This window comes from Spinacia oleracea, chromosome 2 (genome assembly GCF_020520425.1).
Source record: "Spinacia oleracea cultivar Varoflay chromosome 2, BTI_SOV_V1, whole genome shotgun sequence".
Classification (NCBI taxonomy): Eukaryota; Viridiplantae; Streptophyta; class Magnoliopsida; order Caryophyllales; family Amaranthaceae; genus Spinacia; species Spinacia oleracea.
This window is the reverse complement of record NC_079488.1, coordinates 113461518-113479093: the sequence shown is the minus strand read 5'-3', so window position 1 is coordinate 113479093 and position 17576 is coordinate 113461518. Positions and strand designations below refer to the sequence as shown.

At 35.5% G+C, this 17576-nt stretch overlaps 3 protein-coding genes across 3 annotated transcripts in view; 2 read left to right on the top strand and 1 right to left on the bottom strand.

Moving 5' to 3' along the window:
* The first annotated feature begins 4480 nt into the window (after positions 1-4480).
* On the top strand, positions 4481-5375 carry LOC110790115 (calcium-binding allergen Ole e 8). The gene has a single exon (XM_021995174.2). It carries the CDS (start codon positions 4610-4612, stop codon positions 5129-5131), a length of 522 nt encoding a protein of 173 aa, XP_021850866.1. The 5' UTR covers positions 4481-4609; the 3' UTR covers positions 5132-5375.
* Positions 5376-6886: 1511 nt separating this feature from the next.
* Positions 6887-13168, bottom strand: LOC110793460 (uncharacterized). The gene is made up of 8 exons (XM_021998366.2): positions 12930-13168; positions 12659-12746; positions 11969-12148; positions 11694-11879; positions 11434-11607; positions 11185-11336; positions 10956-11085; positions 6887-7270 (listed from the first exon to the last, which is right to left on the bottom strand). Exons 1-8 carry the CDS (start codon positions 12977-12979, stop codon positions 7259-7261), a joined length of 972 nt encoding a protein of 323 aa, XP_021854058.1. The 5' UTR covers positions 12980-13168; the 3' UTR covers positions 6887-7258.
* A 2258-nt stretch (positions 13169-15426) lies between these two features.
* Positions 15427-17576, top strand: part of LOC110793545 (protein SABRE) — a 37337-nt gene continuing 35187 nt past the window's right edge. The window contains exon 1 of the mRNA XM_021998459.2: positions 15427-15771. Within this exon, the coding sequence (XP_021854151.1) occupies positions 15701-15771 (71 nt within the window). The 5' untranslated portion in view covers positions 15427-15700. The remainder of the gene's footprint in view (positions 15772-17576) is intronic.

Sequence of the window (17576 nt, the reverse complement as noted above, 5' to 3'; positions counted from 1 at the left end):
ACTGAGTTATCAAGACAATATACGTTACTCCCTCCGTCCCGGAATACTCGACCCGGTTTGACCGGCACAGAGTTTAAGGGACTTGAATTGACTTATTTAATTTAATAGGTAGTAGTTGATAGTGGGTATTATTTTAATATAGTTAGTGGGAGGTGGGTTAAGAGGTGGGGTTGAGGGAGAGTAGGGGTTGAATTTTTAATTATTTTTTGTATGGAGTAGGGGGTAGGTGGGTTAATAGGGGTGGAGTGAGAAATAATATAATATTGTTAGAATATTTCCATTTTTAGAAACAGGTCAAGTATTAAGGGACGACCCAATAAGGAAAACAGGTCAAGTATTCCGGGACGGAGGGAGTACAAATAAAACACCGAAGATTTAAATATGAGACTTATCGTTCACAATCAATAAAATTATACACACTCAATTTTAACCATTAGATCAAAATCTGATCTATATAATTAAAGCAAAATGATGGTTAATGAGAGGTGAGCAAACCCCCAGTACTCACTTCTCACCTATGCCACATCAATTGCCACATCATAATATTATATACACTCAAAAGCAAGTAATCAATGCACGTACAATTTCAATCAAGCACTAATCAAGCAAGACAAAAAAAAAAAAAGGAGAATTCGAACTAGCAATAAAATGAAATATAACGATTTAAAAAAACAAGGAAATAGCAAATTTTGTATTAAATGAATGGAATATTTTCTTTGAGGGAAAAATGAATGAAATAGGAATACAAATAAATAAGGAAACTAAAAAAAAAGGTTGTATATCTTTAGCATGAAAATTTGAATAACATATATATAATGACGGGCTATTTCAAAATAAATCTTCAAAAATTATGAAATAAATTGAAAATAAATTTTAATCAATCTAACAAATATAGAAAACGTCATTTTTTAGTTATGCATTTGATATATATATATATATATATATATATATATATATATATATATATATATATATATATATATATATATATATATTTAATCAATTTAATAATAATAATAAATAGTTACTTAAACCATACAATTTACAACTTATGCTATTAGAATATTACATTTTATCTTAGCCATATATCTACCAACATTTCAATTGTATGGCATCATTTAAAAAAAAAGTATCTCTTATATATAGACGTAGATACATATATATATCCCTGATTTATTAATTTCATAACTACTCTCTTTTATATTAACCATTATAATGTACAGAGTAAATATTTAAATCTAATATAATATTTTATTACCTCTTAATTTTATAGAAATCCCGTACCCATACTAGTTGATTATTACTTGTTAGACTATTTAGTTGTACTCCACATTTGATATCAAATTATACATGGTAAAATAGTAAAATACCAATGTCGAAACATTTGGTGTAAGATTCTCCGTACCCCATATTCCGTATTCTTTATAGAATATTATAATAGGATACACTTGTAGAAAATATCATACTAGAAGTCAATAACAATCTACTTTTAGGTAAGAATTAGGTATAAAGATTCCCAAAATACTCACTAATATTTTTTTGTTGCAAATGAGCCATACTGGCGAGGATGAGAATCGATCCCAGAATGATCTGAAATCGGGAGGAAAGCTTTTACCAACTGAACTGTCCCCGACTCTAAAAAAAAAATATTCTCACTTAAAATATTACTATTAGTACTCCCTTTGTTCTTAATTGTTTGCCTCTTGTATTAATAATGCTTTGTTAAGAATTGGTTGTGTGGAATTGAGAAGAGACAAAATGATGGAACAATTGTATTTTGTGTGAGAGTAAAATTATGGTCCCATTAATTTTAATGGTAATGGGACTATCTCTTAGAGACTGAATAAAACGGAAAATACGGCAAATAAAAAGGGACAAAGACAGTGTAACTTGATGTACAAAAAATATCTTTGAAGTAAATTTTCCATAATAAATATTTTTGTTTTAAAGTATTTTTTTCCATAATAATACAAAATCATAATGTACAATATCATTAAAATGGTCCAAATTAGTTTATTTTGTCCGTCAAAAAAAATACGGAGTATATAGTTTATTTTGTTAATTTTTTTTAGTCCTTTATATGCATTTTTGTTTTAAAGTACTTTTCCATAATAATACAAAATCATACTGTACAATATGTCAATATCATTAAAAATGGTCCAAATTAGTTTATTTTGTTAATTTGTTTTAGCCCTTTAGGATTTGTAGTTTTAGGTTGTTAGGTGGTCTCTTTTATTATTATTTACTACGTATTTATTTATTAGGTAAGAAAAAGGAATCCGACTAAATCAACACCTATCCCACGTTAACCAGTTCAAGTGTTCAACTACCTAGGTTAACGCTTGACTTCAGGTGTATGCGATTTTATCTAGTAGACCCGAGAGTGTATTATATTACGGTGCAATTTGGCTTGCCCCTCATCAAGGGTTACATGAAAGTTCTTCGGTTTGGCCTGAGAAGATCGCGTGAGTTGTCGCGGCAGAGCTAGTAATAGGTGTTCGTTCATTACGCTCTCTTTTCTCTATTTAGTTTGTCCTGAATAGGGATGGCAATGGATCGGACTCGGGTCGGATGCAGCAAGATCCGAATCCGATCCATTTACTAATCGGATGCTAAAAATGGATCCGAATCCGAATCCGAGTCCGAAACTCCGAAACCCGAGTCCGATCCGAATACTCATTTTGAAGGTCCGAATCCGACCCGATCAGTCGGACCTCCGACGAGATCTGAATCCATCCTAATCAATTTGAACGCTTCTGCAACATTTTTCTTAAAATTTTCCAACAAAAAAGAAATGCGTTAAAGACGATGAACAAATACATAGTACATATGATTTTTAAATTTAAACCTTGCTCATATAAAATAAAACTAGAAATAATCCAAGTTGATTGCATATATTATTCCCATCGGTTAAATAAATTACACTTAAATTGATTACAAAAATGAACAACTACAAATCTATATCCTGGAATTCTAATTAAGAGAGTACAAGAAATCAATAATTAAAAGATTCATATAACGAATTAATGAAGTAACCATACACCTATAAATCTAGCCCAATATATAACTAAATCGACCATACCTTTAACAATTAATTCAAACCATAAATCATCACAAGAAGACCGATTGAAATCGAAAACCGCAACTCCTAGTGGAAGGCGGCGATGGTGGAAGGCGGCGATGGTGGTCGAATTTATAAGAAAGATGGAGTAGAGAAGAGAGAGAGAGTCCTTTGAAAGAGTTTTTAGTGGAGGTCGAGATGCTGGATGATTTCTATGGAGATGGAGCAGGGGCTACTTTGAATCTTTGATACTCCGTAGTTTCTAATTTCTGAGGGGGGCTGTAGAAGTGGGAAGGAGAGAGAGTTAGATTAGGCGGTGGATGACAGGATGAGGGAGTTGGAAATTAGGGTTTGCTTTTATATATTACAAGGGAAAATAAATTATTACTGTTAAAGCTAGCGGGTCGGAGTCGGGTCGGAGTCGGGTCGGATGCCACGCAGGATCCATATCCGATCCGACTCCCATTCGGACTCGGAGTTATTTTTTCGGATTCGGAATCGGATTATTTTATTTCGGATTCGGAGCGGAGTTTTTTCTTCAAATCGGGTCGGATTCGGATCGGAGTCGGATTGAATTGCCATCCCTAGTCCTGAACTTGTAATTCATCCGTTTGGATCTTTAGGTTAGTGTTTCTTGCGTACGAACTAAAGTTGCCTATGGGCTGAGCTGGGTCGGCCTTCGTGCCAAGCCCATGGGCCTAAACAGGTCAGGCCCAAGCCAAGCCCACTATGCATTGTGTCGCGCCAGGCTAAAAAGTTCAAAACGAGGCCCAAGCTCATAGTTTGTCGTGTCAGTTCATCGTGCCTAAGCCTAACTTTAATAAATTTAACATGCTTTGTCGTGTCGGGTCGAGTCGTGTCGTGATTTTTCCAAAAAAAATGCGACCCATGCCCGACCTTTGGCCCACGACTTCGTGCCCGGGCCGATCCGAACTTTTTTTCATGTCGGTTCAAGTCTGGCGTCAAGTCGGACTGGCCCACAACCATCTTTAGTACGAACTGATGAATTAGTTTTACAAAATGGTAAAATAAAAGGTAATGTGACTTTTAAAAAAGAAAATAATAAAAAGGATGGATGTGGGCCATCTTTAGTGCTTTGTCGTGTCGGTTGCTTTGTCGTATCGTACTTTTTCCAAAAAAAAAAATACGACACAGCCCCACGGTCCACAACTTCGTGCCTATGCTGGACCGGACTTTTTTCGTGTCGGTTCGAGTCGGGCCTCGGGCCGAGGCGGGCCACAGCCATCTTTAGTACGAACTATCTCTAATGAATTATTTTATTTTTAAAAATGGTCCAAAAAAAAAGGTAAAAGTCTCCTTTAAAAAAAGAAATGATAAAAAAAGTCAGCTTTAAAATTACGAAGTGAAACCGCGTAAAGCGCGTATTAAATACCACGCGTCTTCCTTAAACCGCAAACTCGTGCTTCTCTCTTACGCACTTCCTTCCCCTTTTTTTCTCTCCCTATTTATACACTTCCCTCAACTCTTCATCTTCCTTCTACATCTCTCAATCTCCAGAAAGGAAACAGCAACCTCAAGCATTCAACAATGGCGACCACCACTACTGAAGAAAACAGCAACAAATCCTCATCACACTCTCTCTCCTCCGTTTACCTCTCTGACACAGCGGAGGTCAAGAAAGTCTTCGACCGATTCGACGTCAACGGCGACGGAAAAATCTCCGCTGAAGAACTCATCGGCGTTATGAAGGCGCTCGGATCGGAAACCTCACCGGAAGAAGTTGCGCAGATGATGGAGGAGATGGATACCGATCGCGATGGCTTCATTAACCTCGAGGAATTCGCCGATTTCTGCTCTCGCAAAGTTGAAGGTGATGAATCCGGGTCGCAGGAGCTTCATGACGCGTTCAAGATGTATGACCAGGATGAAAATGGCTTGATCTCTGCTGCTGAGCTACATCTCGTTCTGAGTCGACTCGGTGAGGGTTGCTCTGTTGAAGATTGCTCGAAGATGATTCAGTCTGTTGATGCTGATGGCGATGGTAATGTTAGCTACGAGGAGTTTCGTAAGATGATGACCAAAGGTAAATCGACGTCGTCGTCAAATTAGGTATTTCGATTTCGATTTCGATGATTATTATTATCGGAATTTGCTGACTGTTACTTCAAATTGTTAGCGTAAATTCATAAGTTCTCTAGTTATCAATGTTGCTTTAATTTTAATTTTCCTCTTTTAAGATTTCGTCATTTCGAAGTTTGTAGTGTATTCCAGTAAAAAGGCGCCACAAATACTATCGCCATGAATCAATTACGATATTTAGCAGCTAAATTGGAAAATTTGTGTCTATTCTCAACTTTTTTATGGTTAATTTTTGTTATTGTTTGCAATAGTTCATGGAACTTTTGACATTTCTGAAAAGTAAACCTGCTGTCAAATCATTAGTTCCATGGAAAAAACGAAACAATTTTGTTTTTGGTTGGAATTATTCAAGATACTTGTCACAATCGTCAAGCCAAATTGCCAAAACATGGAATCTTTTGGGCCAACTTGGTTGCTACTTGCTAGTTGCTATTTGGTGGGAAACTATTGACCACATGGTCTGGTCCTATTCACAATTTGCGTAACTGATTAAAAACAGAATGTTGCAAAAAGCAAGATAGTAATCGTAGTCATTAGTCTAATCTTGTGGCCCTAATCATAAATATGACTAGTAAATATAGACGTCTTACCTAAATTCGATTCATACTTGTGACACGATTAGAAATCCGCTTGACCAAAATAAATATGCAAGTAATTGAAAATTGATTTATTTCCATAATATGAAATACTTTTCACTCGAACATGACCATATCCAAATGAATTGGGTCTTGATCTAACCTCAATCCGACACACACCTTTACTAAATAACAATGCAAACCCCAAAATTAAGCGGAATAGTATCGAAAGAGGCTGTGGGCTGGGCCAATTAGAGGCCCGATCAGACATGATAAAGAACCATATATTTATTAATTTAGTAAACTTTGATTTAGGCATGACAGCCGACATATTATGAGATCACGTGGTTCCGGTCACATTTTGAATTTTTGGCCTTATACGACCCGGTCCGAGACAAGTGGATTTTGCATGGGCCCTACCTGTTCAAACACATGACCCGAAGTCAACCTAGCCCACAACCATTTTTAATAGTGTCCTTCAACGTGTGACCTACTCCGTGGAAATTAAGAACAAGAAAAGACCCGAAAGCCACACCTAGTTTTCGTAGTTTTATCTATCATTTACGTCACAATTGTGTTTTTTGGACAACACAAAGGACATTATGTCAATCGTAAATGATGTAAATCTGTGGTTTAACAAATACTTTATCTCATTCTTTTTTAAATGACATAATAATTATTTAGGCACACTTGCCAATACACGATTTTAAACACTAACATCTTTAATTATTAACAAAATTGATATTTAAAAGATATTTTGAGGCGGATCCAATAAGATTACACACGACTTTGTTTTTTCTTAAGTATATATATCAACAAAATAAAGTCGACTGAGCTTGTGTAAATAATGTCCAAAATTGTATCGTGTAAATAAGAACATAGGATTTACAAAGTAAGGTACTCTGGTATTTTTCATGATTGATTGCTTCCAAGTGCTTGAACACAAGGATTTGTGTAGTCTTTACAATTGACCTTTCTATATTTAAAACAACCATCGTCCTCATTAATCAATTTGACCTCTTTTTCCAAAATCTATTTACAAGTGTTTCTTTACGATTTGCTATGGAACTGGTCCAATCCCACAAGGCATAGGTGAACATTAAACAGAATCAGGCTAATTTGATGTATACATACAGAAAAAAAAAATCAATTGATCATGCCCGAATTCATTCATAAAAACCTTCATCCGATTACATATTTGTAGGGATCACCAAAAGAAGCCTAAAACAGCTTAACAACATACTGGTATAAAATAAACATAAGAAGTGTGCAAAACTTTTCCTAAACTTATATCATATGTTTCTCTGCTGAACAAGAGCATTTCCTATCAGCTTCACCATCAGTGATTTGTGTTAAAGTCAAGTTCCAGACCTTTCCGTCATTGGGGAAGAAGCTCACAAATTTCACGGACGCAACAAACTGGTCATTGATAAATAGCAAGACAACGAGACACAGAAAGATACTTCATTTAATACACCCCCGTTGCATCAGTCTCATTCTCCAGCAAGTAAAAAGTCATTTATCAAAACAGCTTCTGCAAGAAATAGGGAAATGTTAGACTGAAACCTGGAGAAAGTATCTGAGTTCAGTTTGATCCAACTCCATCATAGATCAAAGAATATAGAAGCGCGCAAAGACCAGGCCAACAAAAAAATACTCATGTACTGATATTTGAACATGCACACTTTTAAATGCTGTCTTTAAACAATTTTCTTAACAATAGGAATGCCACGATTGTTTACTACTCTCTCCGTTCCTAAATAAGTGTCCATATTGAGGGAAATAATGAAAAGTGTGTAAGAAAAACAATGATTGAAAGTGTTTTTTTGGGCAAAGGATTGATAAAGTTCAAATAAAAGTGGATGTGGGGAAGAAAAAGTAGGAAAAATGTAGAATGCGTAAGAAAAAACAATCATGATTTATGGAAAAGTGGGAAAAGTGTATGTCCAAAAGTGGACACTTATTATTAGGGAACGCCCAATTTAGAATTATGGACACTTATTTAGGAAGTGATGGAGTACTACTCTTTAAGCTACAATTGATATTCGCCAGCATGGCCATAGTGCAAAAGTGACCAACATGCATCAGTTAAACAAAACCACAACTACTCTGGTATGTTTCTTATTGCCGATCTCTATGTGTAACATATTGCTCTTTAGTGTTTAGAGAATTATATTTGTCACCCTTGAATGCAGCTGAAAAAATGTTACAAAAATCACCTCCTTTAGCATACACAGTTCAAAATTACCCGGAGCTGATGGCTCTACTTCATAGCTCTCGAGGGTACACAGGGGGGTTTTGTTGGTCAATCAGTGATCAAGTGCAAGGATTATCCATGCTTTGGTATCTTATAATCTTATCAGATCAAACACTGACAGTGTTGATTCCAAAGACAAAATATCCAGAGAAGTGAGCCAATTATGCCTAATTAGCTCGTGCAACACCATTTGCAAGTGGGTTACTAATGTGCAGTGAACAAACAAAGAAGAAAAGGAAAAACTTCTTACCAACCATCATGTCAACTGGTGAACAAACAGAGAAGAAAAGGAAAAACTTCTTTACCAACAATCAGATCGACACAAACAAAGTCTGTGATCATGTCAACTGGTTATTTCATCTCAATGTTCGTTCAACTAGTAAATCAAAGCATTTTAGCAGTGTCATTCATGGTATTGATAAGTGGAACTACAGATGAGCATTATATCATTTCCCACCCGAATGGGGACTTTAAGGTTATCCCCTTGAAACCCCATTTTTTTCCTCTATTCGCATGGCTACCGTACTATATCCAAAATTATGCTCACGGCGGAAGATATGAAATCTTAACAGTGTGAGTTTCTCAAAAAGCCCCAAACTTTCTCACAGACAATACCATCTTTATCTTTCCACCTTATCTATCATTTCTTGATTTTGTAGTTTATGACAAGGTTATAAATCTAAACAATCCATTCCAAGTTTAGTAAACACTTGTATGCCAAACATTGGTGGTTCTAGACTTCCAGGATAGTAATTTTCTGGCAATCTTGTATAAAAGGTAGCTGAAGTTGATTATTTTTCCTTCTAAATTGATTGGATACCATGGCAATATGGCATCATGTATGATGGCTACTCTTACTACATCACTTTCCATGTCAACAAAATAGACTTAAATCAAGTCAAAGTTTTGGTAGTATTACAGGTAGAATGTACTAGTCACAAACAGAGATTATACATGTGCTTAAGAAACTAGGACTGGGAATTCAAAGTGCATAGCAATATCAACTACGCTTTGATTATGAGCAGACTAGCGAATCAATTCGAATCATCAATTGCTACTATCTCGAGTTTCCACTCAAAACTGCAGTGTCTGCTGAACAGTGAACACAGAACAGCGAAGTGTTATCATATCAACAAGAGGCTTCTCTTGAGGAATGAAAGGAATACAAAGTGCAGAAGTCCAATAATCCAATTGATAAAAAGATGTGGATAAAGAGTATGCTCGGGAGGAACAAACCTAGTTGGAATCCTAATTAGAAAGTAATCTCAAAAAAAGGATACAACTGCAAATTTATGTAAGGAACTCCCAGAAGAACCCAAAGATGACATTCTCTATTTGAATATTTTTACACTAGAAATTGGGTAAACTTTTCTTTCAGGTAAATCCTTTAGCAAGAGCGGAAATGATCAAAATGCAGACGGGGTCTAAACATCTTGCAGAATGGTAGATATTCCTATGGTATATTTTGGCATGCCATTATAGTAGTCAAAGTAAATCTGATGAGAAGCGGAGTTCAACGGATGCTCCTTGGCGTTTTTGTGAACAAGAAGAAGAAAAGGCACAGCACCTGTTTAGACTCTTCTACTACCACACAAGTCCATATAACCGGCCATTTAGGTATAACACCAAATTTTAAATGCTTCAGTTCTATGATTTCTATCAAAGTGGAATCAGAACCAAATTTTCTGTTCAGGAAACCTGATGCCTTGGAGGGTCACAGTATCACATACTTCTGTAATACTCTCTAGAACCACTCAATTGCCCATCTTCTTAACTTAGTCACCACTGATCTACTCTCTGTTTCCAACCTCATTTTTCCAAAAATAGGTTGAACCCTCCACTCTCTCCAGTTCTCAAAAGGTAGGCTAACTCACTAATCATCCACAGTCCAATCTCTCTGTCCCATCATCAAATCTGTACATCTTTCCATCTATAACTCTCCCCCATCTATTCTATACTTGAGCACCTCTTAATTTATTGGTAATTGGGGGATAAAAGAGAGAAAAAGCAAAGTCCATCTAGTATCTCTTCAATTTGAATACAAATTTCCTGAAGGCCAGAAGTTCCTAACTAAAAAGCAGCAAACACTAAAGGCATAACATTTAATTTAATCATCTCTAAAACAGCACTCAGCCCAAAGTATGAGATGGTAGATAGGTAGGTGTTTGTTCCTGGTTTCCTCCCTGTCATTCATGGTGCCGACTGGCAGCACATCTATGGTTTGTTATATGGACTTGCGTGGTCTCACTTTACACTTAAAACACATGTAGGTCTCACTTTCCACTCCAACATGTAATGTTGGTCATTTAGTATTCACAGTCTTCATCTTCTAGTTGGAAAATGCTGGTGTTTGCTGAGTTTTGCAAATACATGTCAAAAATTGTGAGGAATAGTGCTCCAAGAAGAAGATAATATCCATAAGAGAGGTAACGGTAGGAAGGTGTTGTGTTTGAAAAGGCATGTTGCTCTCCTAACAGCAGACTTAACAGCTGAACCTATATTAATGTCTCCTCATGGAGACAGTTTTGCTCAAATGTACAGAAGTGCACAACTTTTTAGGATGAAATTGTCTTTCTTTTATGTGGTAGTTTAAATGGGTGTCTTCCTAAAACTTTCTTTCTCGAGAAGTTGCATTTCGTAGCGAGTACCTAAAATGGTTGGTGAACTATAGTTTGTAGACCCAGATCCACTCACCTTGTGAAGTTATGCAAGCCATTTCTCCAAATTTTGCGGGAATTTGATCTGTCCTAGAGTTTTTGTTGAACAAACAGCTTTCCAAATTTGTGTGTCTACTTATATTTTTCCTTATGAACTAAACAACCAATTATGTTATGTAAGATGAAGGTATCAAGCATCATATTTCAGCTGCAATTAGAAGTAATAAGGACTTTTAGCCACGTAGGGTGTCAAGGAGTCTAAAAAAACTATTAACTTTAAAAATATACGAATACTAAATACATGCCTTTCGCTTTTTGTGTTTTCTTTCCATGCTGCTGGCAGTACCAAAACCTGTTTCCTTTCGTTCATCAACATCATCTTCCATTGCAAAGCCTTTAATCTCATCATGGAAATCATCAGTCAAACCTTGTAGCCTACAATTCAGAGAAAGCAAGTTCAATAATAGCACACATTATATATCAATGAAGCAATAACTCTACTGAGAATAGTATTTTTAAATAGAATAAAGATACCCGTTGGATCTCATTATTTGTTTCATTTTCTTTTTCTCGGCCTTCGTAATGGGAGCACGATTAAAGATCTCCTCTTCTTGCTGTTCACGTTTCGCCCACTTCGCCGCGAAATTAGAATAATCTTTACTTTCAGCTCCAACCCTCTCTCTCACCTGTGGTTGTGTGACAGAAAACAAAGAAAGCAAGTTCAGCACAAAAGTACCCAATGTACACCAACAAACCACACCAAGCGATCGAACGAAAACTGACCTCTTCAGGTCTCCCCTCTAGATCATCCACTAAACTTCTAACATATTCATTTTGCCTAACTCTTCGTAGATCGTTCTTCGTTTTTCTCTCAGCATCTCTCTCCTGTTTAGACTTCTTGTCTGCCTCCATCGTAACAGGAGCAATTTTGAGAGGCCGGTAGATACCATCGTGATCCTGAAAGTTCAAACTTAATTATCCCATCCTATTCATTTTCATATAATTAATATAGGCTACTTGCTGGTGGCAATATATGTACTTACCCCATTGTCCATATCAGGAACTTTGCTAACAAGCATGTCTGGATTAGGACGGCATTTTAACAAATCCTCAGATTTCTGAGTGGCATCTGCTACATTTTCAGTCACGTCTACTTTCACAGCATTGGTTGAGGCAGATGTTAGTAGCCTGTCAAATCGATAGCCACATTTCTTGTCTATGGGGCGTATCTGTAGAAATTTTACAAACAAAATTCATGATTTGCTCCAGTGGAGTCACTTAACCCTCAAGACCAGGAAAAATATATAAGCAGATATACCTTCTCCAGAAATAATCGTATCTCTACGAGACTCCGGACAACTGGATGCCCATCTATTGATAATCCCTTTGCCTTGTGGAGAAGATAATAGACAAGTGATTGACAATAATTTACAAGCAGCAGATGCTTTGCCTCAAGATAGCTTACCCCATCTGCAGTGGGATATTGTTTTGCCTTTACCTAATACATTGAAACCAAGATATCAGAGACGATAACCTTGACGCCTTGTATGGAGATTTTAAAATACATTTATGGGCAACTTTCTTTACAACGAATGAAGGCATCGTGTAATTTCATCTCCTACTGAAAAATTCTATTAATATATGTCCATCCTCATCTCTCTAAATAACTAAATAAAATCAAGGGTGTGATTCGTGTGAAGCATAATGTGCTTTGTTTCTCAACACACAATTGAAAGATGTTTGCTACAATTGATGGAACTACAAGAAATGCAGTGTGTTTAGCTCTTCAAACAACTTAAAACATTTGCTAAAACTAACAAATATATCAAACAAAACAAGCCTATCTATCAGCCTACCTAAAAGATTGACCCGTATACCATAAATGTATGTCTCTATTTGTTCGTCCCAAACCTTACTTGGTTATATGTATACACAATTATTAATTAAGTGAATAAAAGCATTGGGGGGAATCATTTAGGGATGGAGGAGTATATAAACAATCACTCACCTTAACTGTCAACGCTTGAATTTTGCTTGTAACTATATCTAAACCTTCCTTCATTTCTTTCAATACAGCAATCAGCTGAGGCACTTCTCTGGCAAATTCAAGCAACACAAACGGCAAAAAATACTCAAATTCAAGACCAGAAATTTCAGATAATTAAACAAAATACGGAGTGTGTAATTTTTCATTCATAGTCCTCATAATTATAAGTTCATACAGATGAAAAATAAAGAAAATTCGTGGAAATTTATTAGAAAAATATTCGGAAACTCACTTGTGAACTTTCTCAAGAGGAATTGCGCCATTGTTCACTCTCTCCTCCATAGCTGAAATCGCAAGAAGAGTTTCAAAAATTCTGCAACGTATGGCGGCGGCGGTGGCGGCGGCGGCGACTATAGATACAACTACAGTTACGAGACTCTGCTTCTGTTAGGGTTTTAAGAGGGGGAAAATGCGGGAGGAGGAAGAAGGAGATGCAGAGCACAGGTTTGGAGTTTGAGGAGAGAGAAAATTCGGACCGGGTCGGGACCTAAAATCAGTCTATTATATTGGGCCCGGATAGGCCAAAATTTTGGGCCGATTTTGTTTGGGTTAAATTTAGCGGGCTTTCGGGCCAGATCATTTTACGTTGCCCGAAGCCCCACCCAAAAAGTTTGGAAATTGGACCGAGTTGGGTCTGAAAACGGGCCTAAATATATGTCCAAAAGGACCAAAACTAGATATTTCCGGGTTGGATGGGGTTAACGGGTTGGGCTCAAGTTGATCATGTATGCCTAGAAGTGTGTACTTCTACGTGATTGCTTAAACAAATGAAAATATTTTACGTACGGAATATATATATTTTGGTTTAAAATGATCTTTTTAAAAAAAATTATATGATGAATTATAATTTTTATGTTTAAACAAATTTAACACATTAGTAAAAGTATAATAGTTATTTCACATGGGACACTAAAAAGTCAAATAACTCATGTGATTTCAGATATGGCGATCAAATTTAGACAAACTCTTATCTAGCAATCATATTAAGTCAAACTCCTCCTTTGTGAATGAAGGGATGTTTCATTTAGCTAATTTCTAAAGTTAAAATTTTTCTTCCAACCATAGTAGAGCCTTAACCAGCATCGATTTTTTGCTTCCTTAGTCAGCTTTGTATGAGGTTTTCTATCGTAGGTAGTGATCTTTAGACGTTTCTAAGAAAGTTTATGTGATATGTGACACTCTACTTATGTTTCATTCATTCCATGTATCAAATATAGTTTGCATAAGGTTTGAACCTCCAACCTCAAGTTTAGATAATAAAGCATTTACCACAAAGGCATGACATGTTTCATGTTATCATTGAGAAAAAACAAGTAAATGCAAATGCTATTAATGTGGTAAACCGTTGCATCGCTCGAGCCCAAAAACTAGTTGTATATAGTTTCTATTTGTTTCATTTTGTTTTTAATTTTTTTTTGTTGGTAGTTTAGATGTATTGTAATATCTTTCTATGGGGTTTGAGGGGAGGTTGTCTACATCGCTGGTAACCAGCGAAATAAGCACCCCATACCCACTTTAAAAAATAAAAAAAAATGGAAACATGGTCCACCTTCAAATAAATGTGTAAAAGTGTTGTGAACTTGTTATATACTGTCATTTCTAATATAAATATTGTCATTGTTGTATATATACTGTCATTGTTGTATTAAAATACTGTCACAATCACCCAAAAAAAGGAAATTATGTATACAACTGTAATGAAATATAAAAAGTAAAGAGACCATTTAAATGAATGGATAAAAGTGTTGCATATTAAATGAATGGGTAAAAGTATGTATACAAGTGTTATATAAGTTTTGTCATCGTTTGCATAAATACTGTCATTGTTGTATTAAAATACTGTCATTGTTGTACTAATTACTGTCATTTTTGCTCATATGTAGTACTTTGTTTGACTTTTCAACTCATGAGATGAAATTACCATTTTACCCCCGGTATGGAGTAATTGTGCCGCTGGTTACCAGCGATGTAGCCTCCCTCGGTTTGAGGGTTTGAAATATTGGGTTTCATGAGAATATTTTGGAAGCCTTCTCTCCTACATCGTGGTTTGTCTTGCCCCCTTGTGAAGAGGTTACATGGAGTTTTCTTTGTTTGGGCATTGGGAGATGTATATTGCCACGACGGAGCTATTTTTAGGATTTCATCGTGCTATCTTTTCTTATTTTATTATAGTTCTCCAAAGTTTGTAATCATCTTATCAGATTATTTAAGTTAGTGTTTCTCATGTAAGTACCATCTAGGTTTTCTTTCCTCCTGTTTTTTTTACATACACATACAACTATCATAACGATGTAACTAAAATATAAAGTTGTGTTTTAACCATAGTCACGAAACATTTACACTCGCATTCCACGTTTCCACTAAGTGTACTTGTACCAAATACGGCGACAATTAAGTAAAATTTTGTAACATACAGTATGATGTCAAAAGCATAATTTCCTTTATTACTAAATAATTGTCTATCCGCCTCCTAATCCACCTACATAAATACATGTACCACCAAATATATACTCCGTTAAAATTTTGCTAAAAACACGTTCATCAAGATAACTCTTAAAATTTCTAACTCATAAAAAGAGACACATCATGCACTTTCAAAACCCAACATCTCAAAACTCAAAAAGAGCCTAAACAATTCCAAATACACACAAAAAGAACACAAAAGAGAAAGTAAAAAGACACCCACACCCTAATTATATTAATTAATTAATTAATTAACATTTTTCATCACCTTCCCCCACATCACGGATCAGAATGTCATAATTAAGACCCTCTTCTTCTTCTTCCTATAACTAACCCCTTTCGATCGATCTCCGCGCTTTTCAACGATTTCTTCATCAAATTTTTGGACAATTCCCCCCAATTTACTCACCCAATGATGCAATTGATCCATACTTTTTTCCCGTTTCCCTCTTTTGATTGTTCTTCCCATTTTGTTGATTGCTTTACAATTTAAAATGGGGTTTGATTTGATTTGATTTATTTGTTGCACCGTCGGCGGCAATGTCTACTTCTCCGGCGAAGTTTCTCTTCCGATTTTTGTTCGTTTCCATCATTTTGTGGGTTATTTTTATGTAAGTTAACTTCCCATCTTTTTAATTGCAAGTGATCATTTTTTGTGTGTGTTATTGTTGGGAATTTTGGTTGATTTTTGTTTTATGGGTGGTTTTGTTAAGGTTTAGTTTGCAGCATTCGAGCTAGAATTCGAATGTTTTTGTGATTTGGGTTAGCATGTTTATGTACTTCAATGAGTTTGTTTGAACAATTGGCAGAATTACCTGGTGCAAATCACTTTTAAGTTGCTGAATGTAGGCATTTCTTACCTTTACTAATAAGAATTGGAGGGAGGTTGTTTCCGAAAGCCGAAAGGCCGGCAATGATCAACTCATTGACAGGTTTATAAGTGGCCTTCCCATTTGCTCCCCTTTTGGAGTTGTGTTTATGCTCTAAGTTAGAAGGAGAAGGGAATTTAACTTCATGTTGTTTAGGTTATCCTCAAGAATTATGGTAGCCCAACACAAGCACTATACTCTATAAGGGGTAGAAAACCACCTTTGCTATTAATCACTACTTGGAAAATACTACACCACAAAAAGGAGATACTCACTTGTGACGTACGTTAAATCACTATATTGACTTCATGAGATTTCGGGAGAGATTCACGAAACCACTTGTAACACCGTGAGAGAGATGTATTTTCTTAACGCCAAGACCCTTCACATAGCTTTAAAGGTTTCTCACATATTGGGATTTAATCATATCCGGAATAGTGTAAAATACTTGTATTTAAGGTAGTGCATTTAAGGTAACCCCCAACACCATAAGATATTTGAATCATATTTTCCCTAGAGTTACTACTAGGAAATATTCAACCTCGGCATGCAAATCAAAGTAAGGATTTTCTAATCCTAGTGAACTTTTAAGTAGTAACTTGTTTTTTTCATAATAATACTTTCAAAAAGTTTTAATACAATATGAGTTATATTGGATTGGAGAAAAGTTATTATTTGGTGGGAACTCATATTCTATAAGATTCTAAATTGCTTAGTTATATGATATCTTTTTCTTCTTATTTTTTTTTTCCATGTTTCAATTCTATGGAAGTTCAAATTAGACTTTATTGTTAGCATCATATTGCTCCCCGATAATAAGTTACTATTAGTTAGGAAATTCTCAATCTTACCCTTGGGTTGGGCTCTAGTGATTTCTTGTTGTACCGTTGTATTACCATGAAATCTGTTAATACCCACAGGTTCCTTTTGATTTGTCCCATTTTTCCTTTCACATTGTTTTCGGTGCTCACATTTGAGCATTACTAATTTCAACTATATATTACGAAGTATAAAAAAATTATAAAATTTAGTTATTTGAAACTTCACATCTAGAGGAATCTAACTAGTAACAACATGAGTATGTTTTTTTGTTTATTTATTATAAGTCGATGATTACTCATGGTTAAAGTTTCTCTCTCTTCGAGTGGAGGATTCTAAATGTGACAAACAAAAGGGAGCATACGAAGTAGTGTCTTGTTAACAAATGTTAGTTCTATTAGAATATTGATGATACTTGTGAGTTGTGATATACATTGATTATAATGCTCTGTAATAATCACAGTTCAGTGTCCAATTGTGTTTTAGAAATCAAATTTGGGAAATATGATAATTTTTTTTCCCGTATGGAGATCTCTAATCATAATTGCTATCTGCGCGACCTTCTTGTAAAAGTTTATTTTATAAATATTTATGTATCTTACCTTGGCATTGCAAAATACTTGCCTAATAATTTGTTCTAAAGATTAAAATTTAATGGGTTTTTCATTATTTGTTGTAAACACAAGACCAAGAATTGTTAAGTAAATGAGTATAACCTATCTATAAAC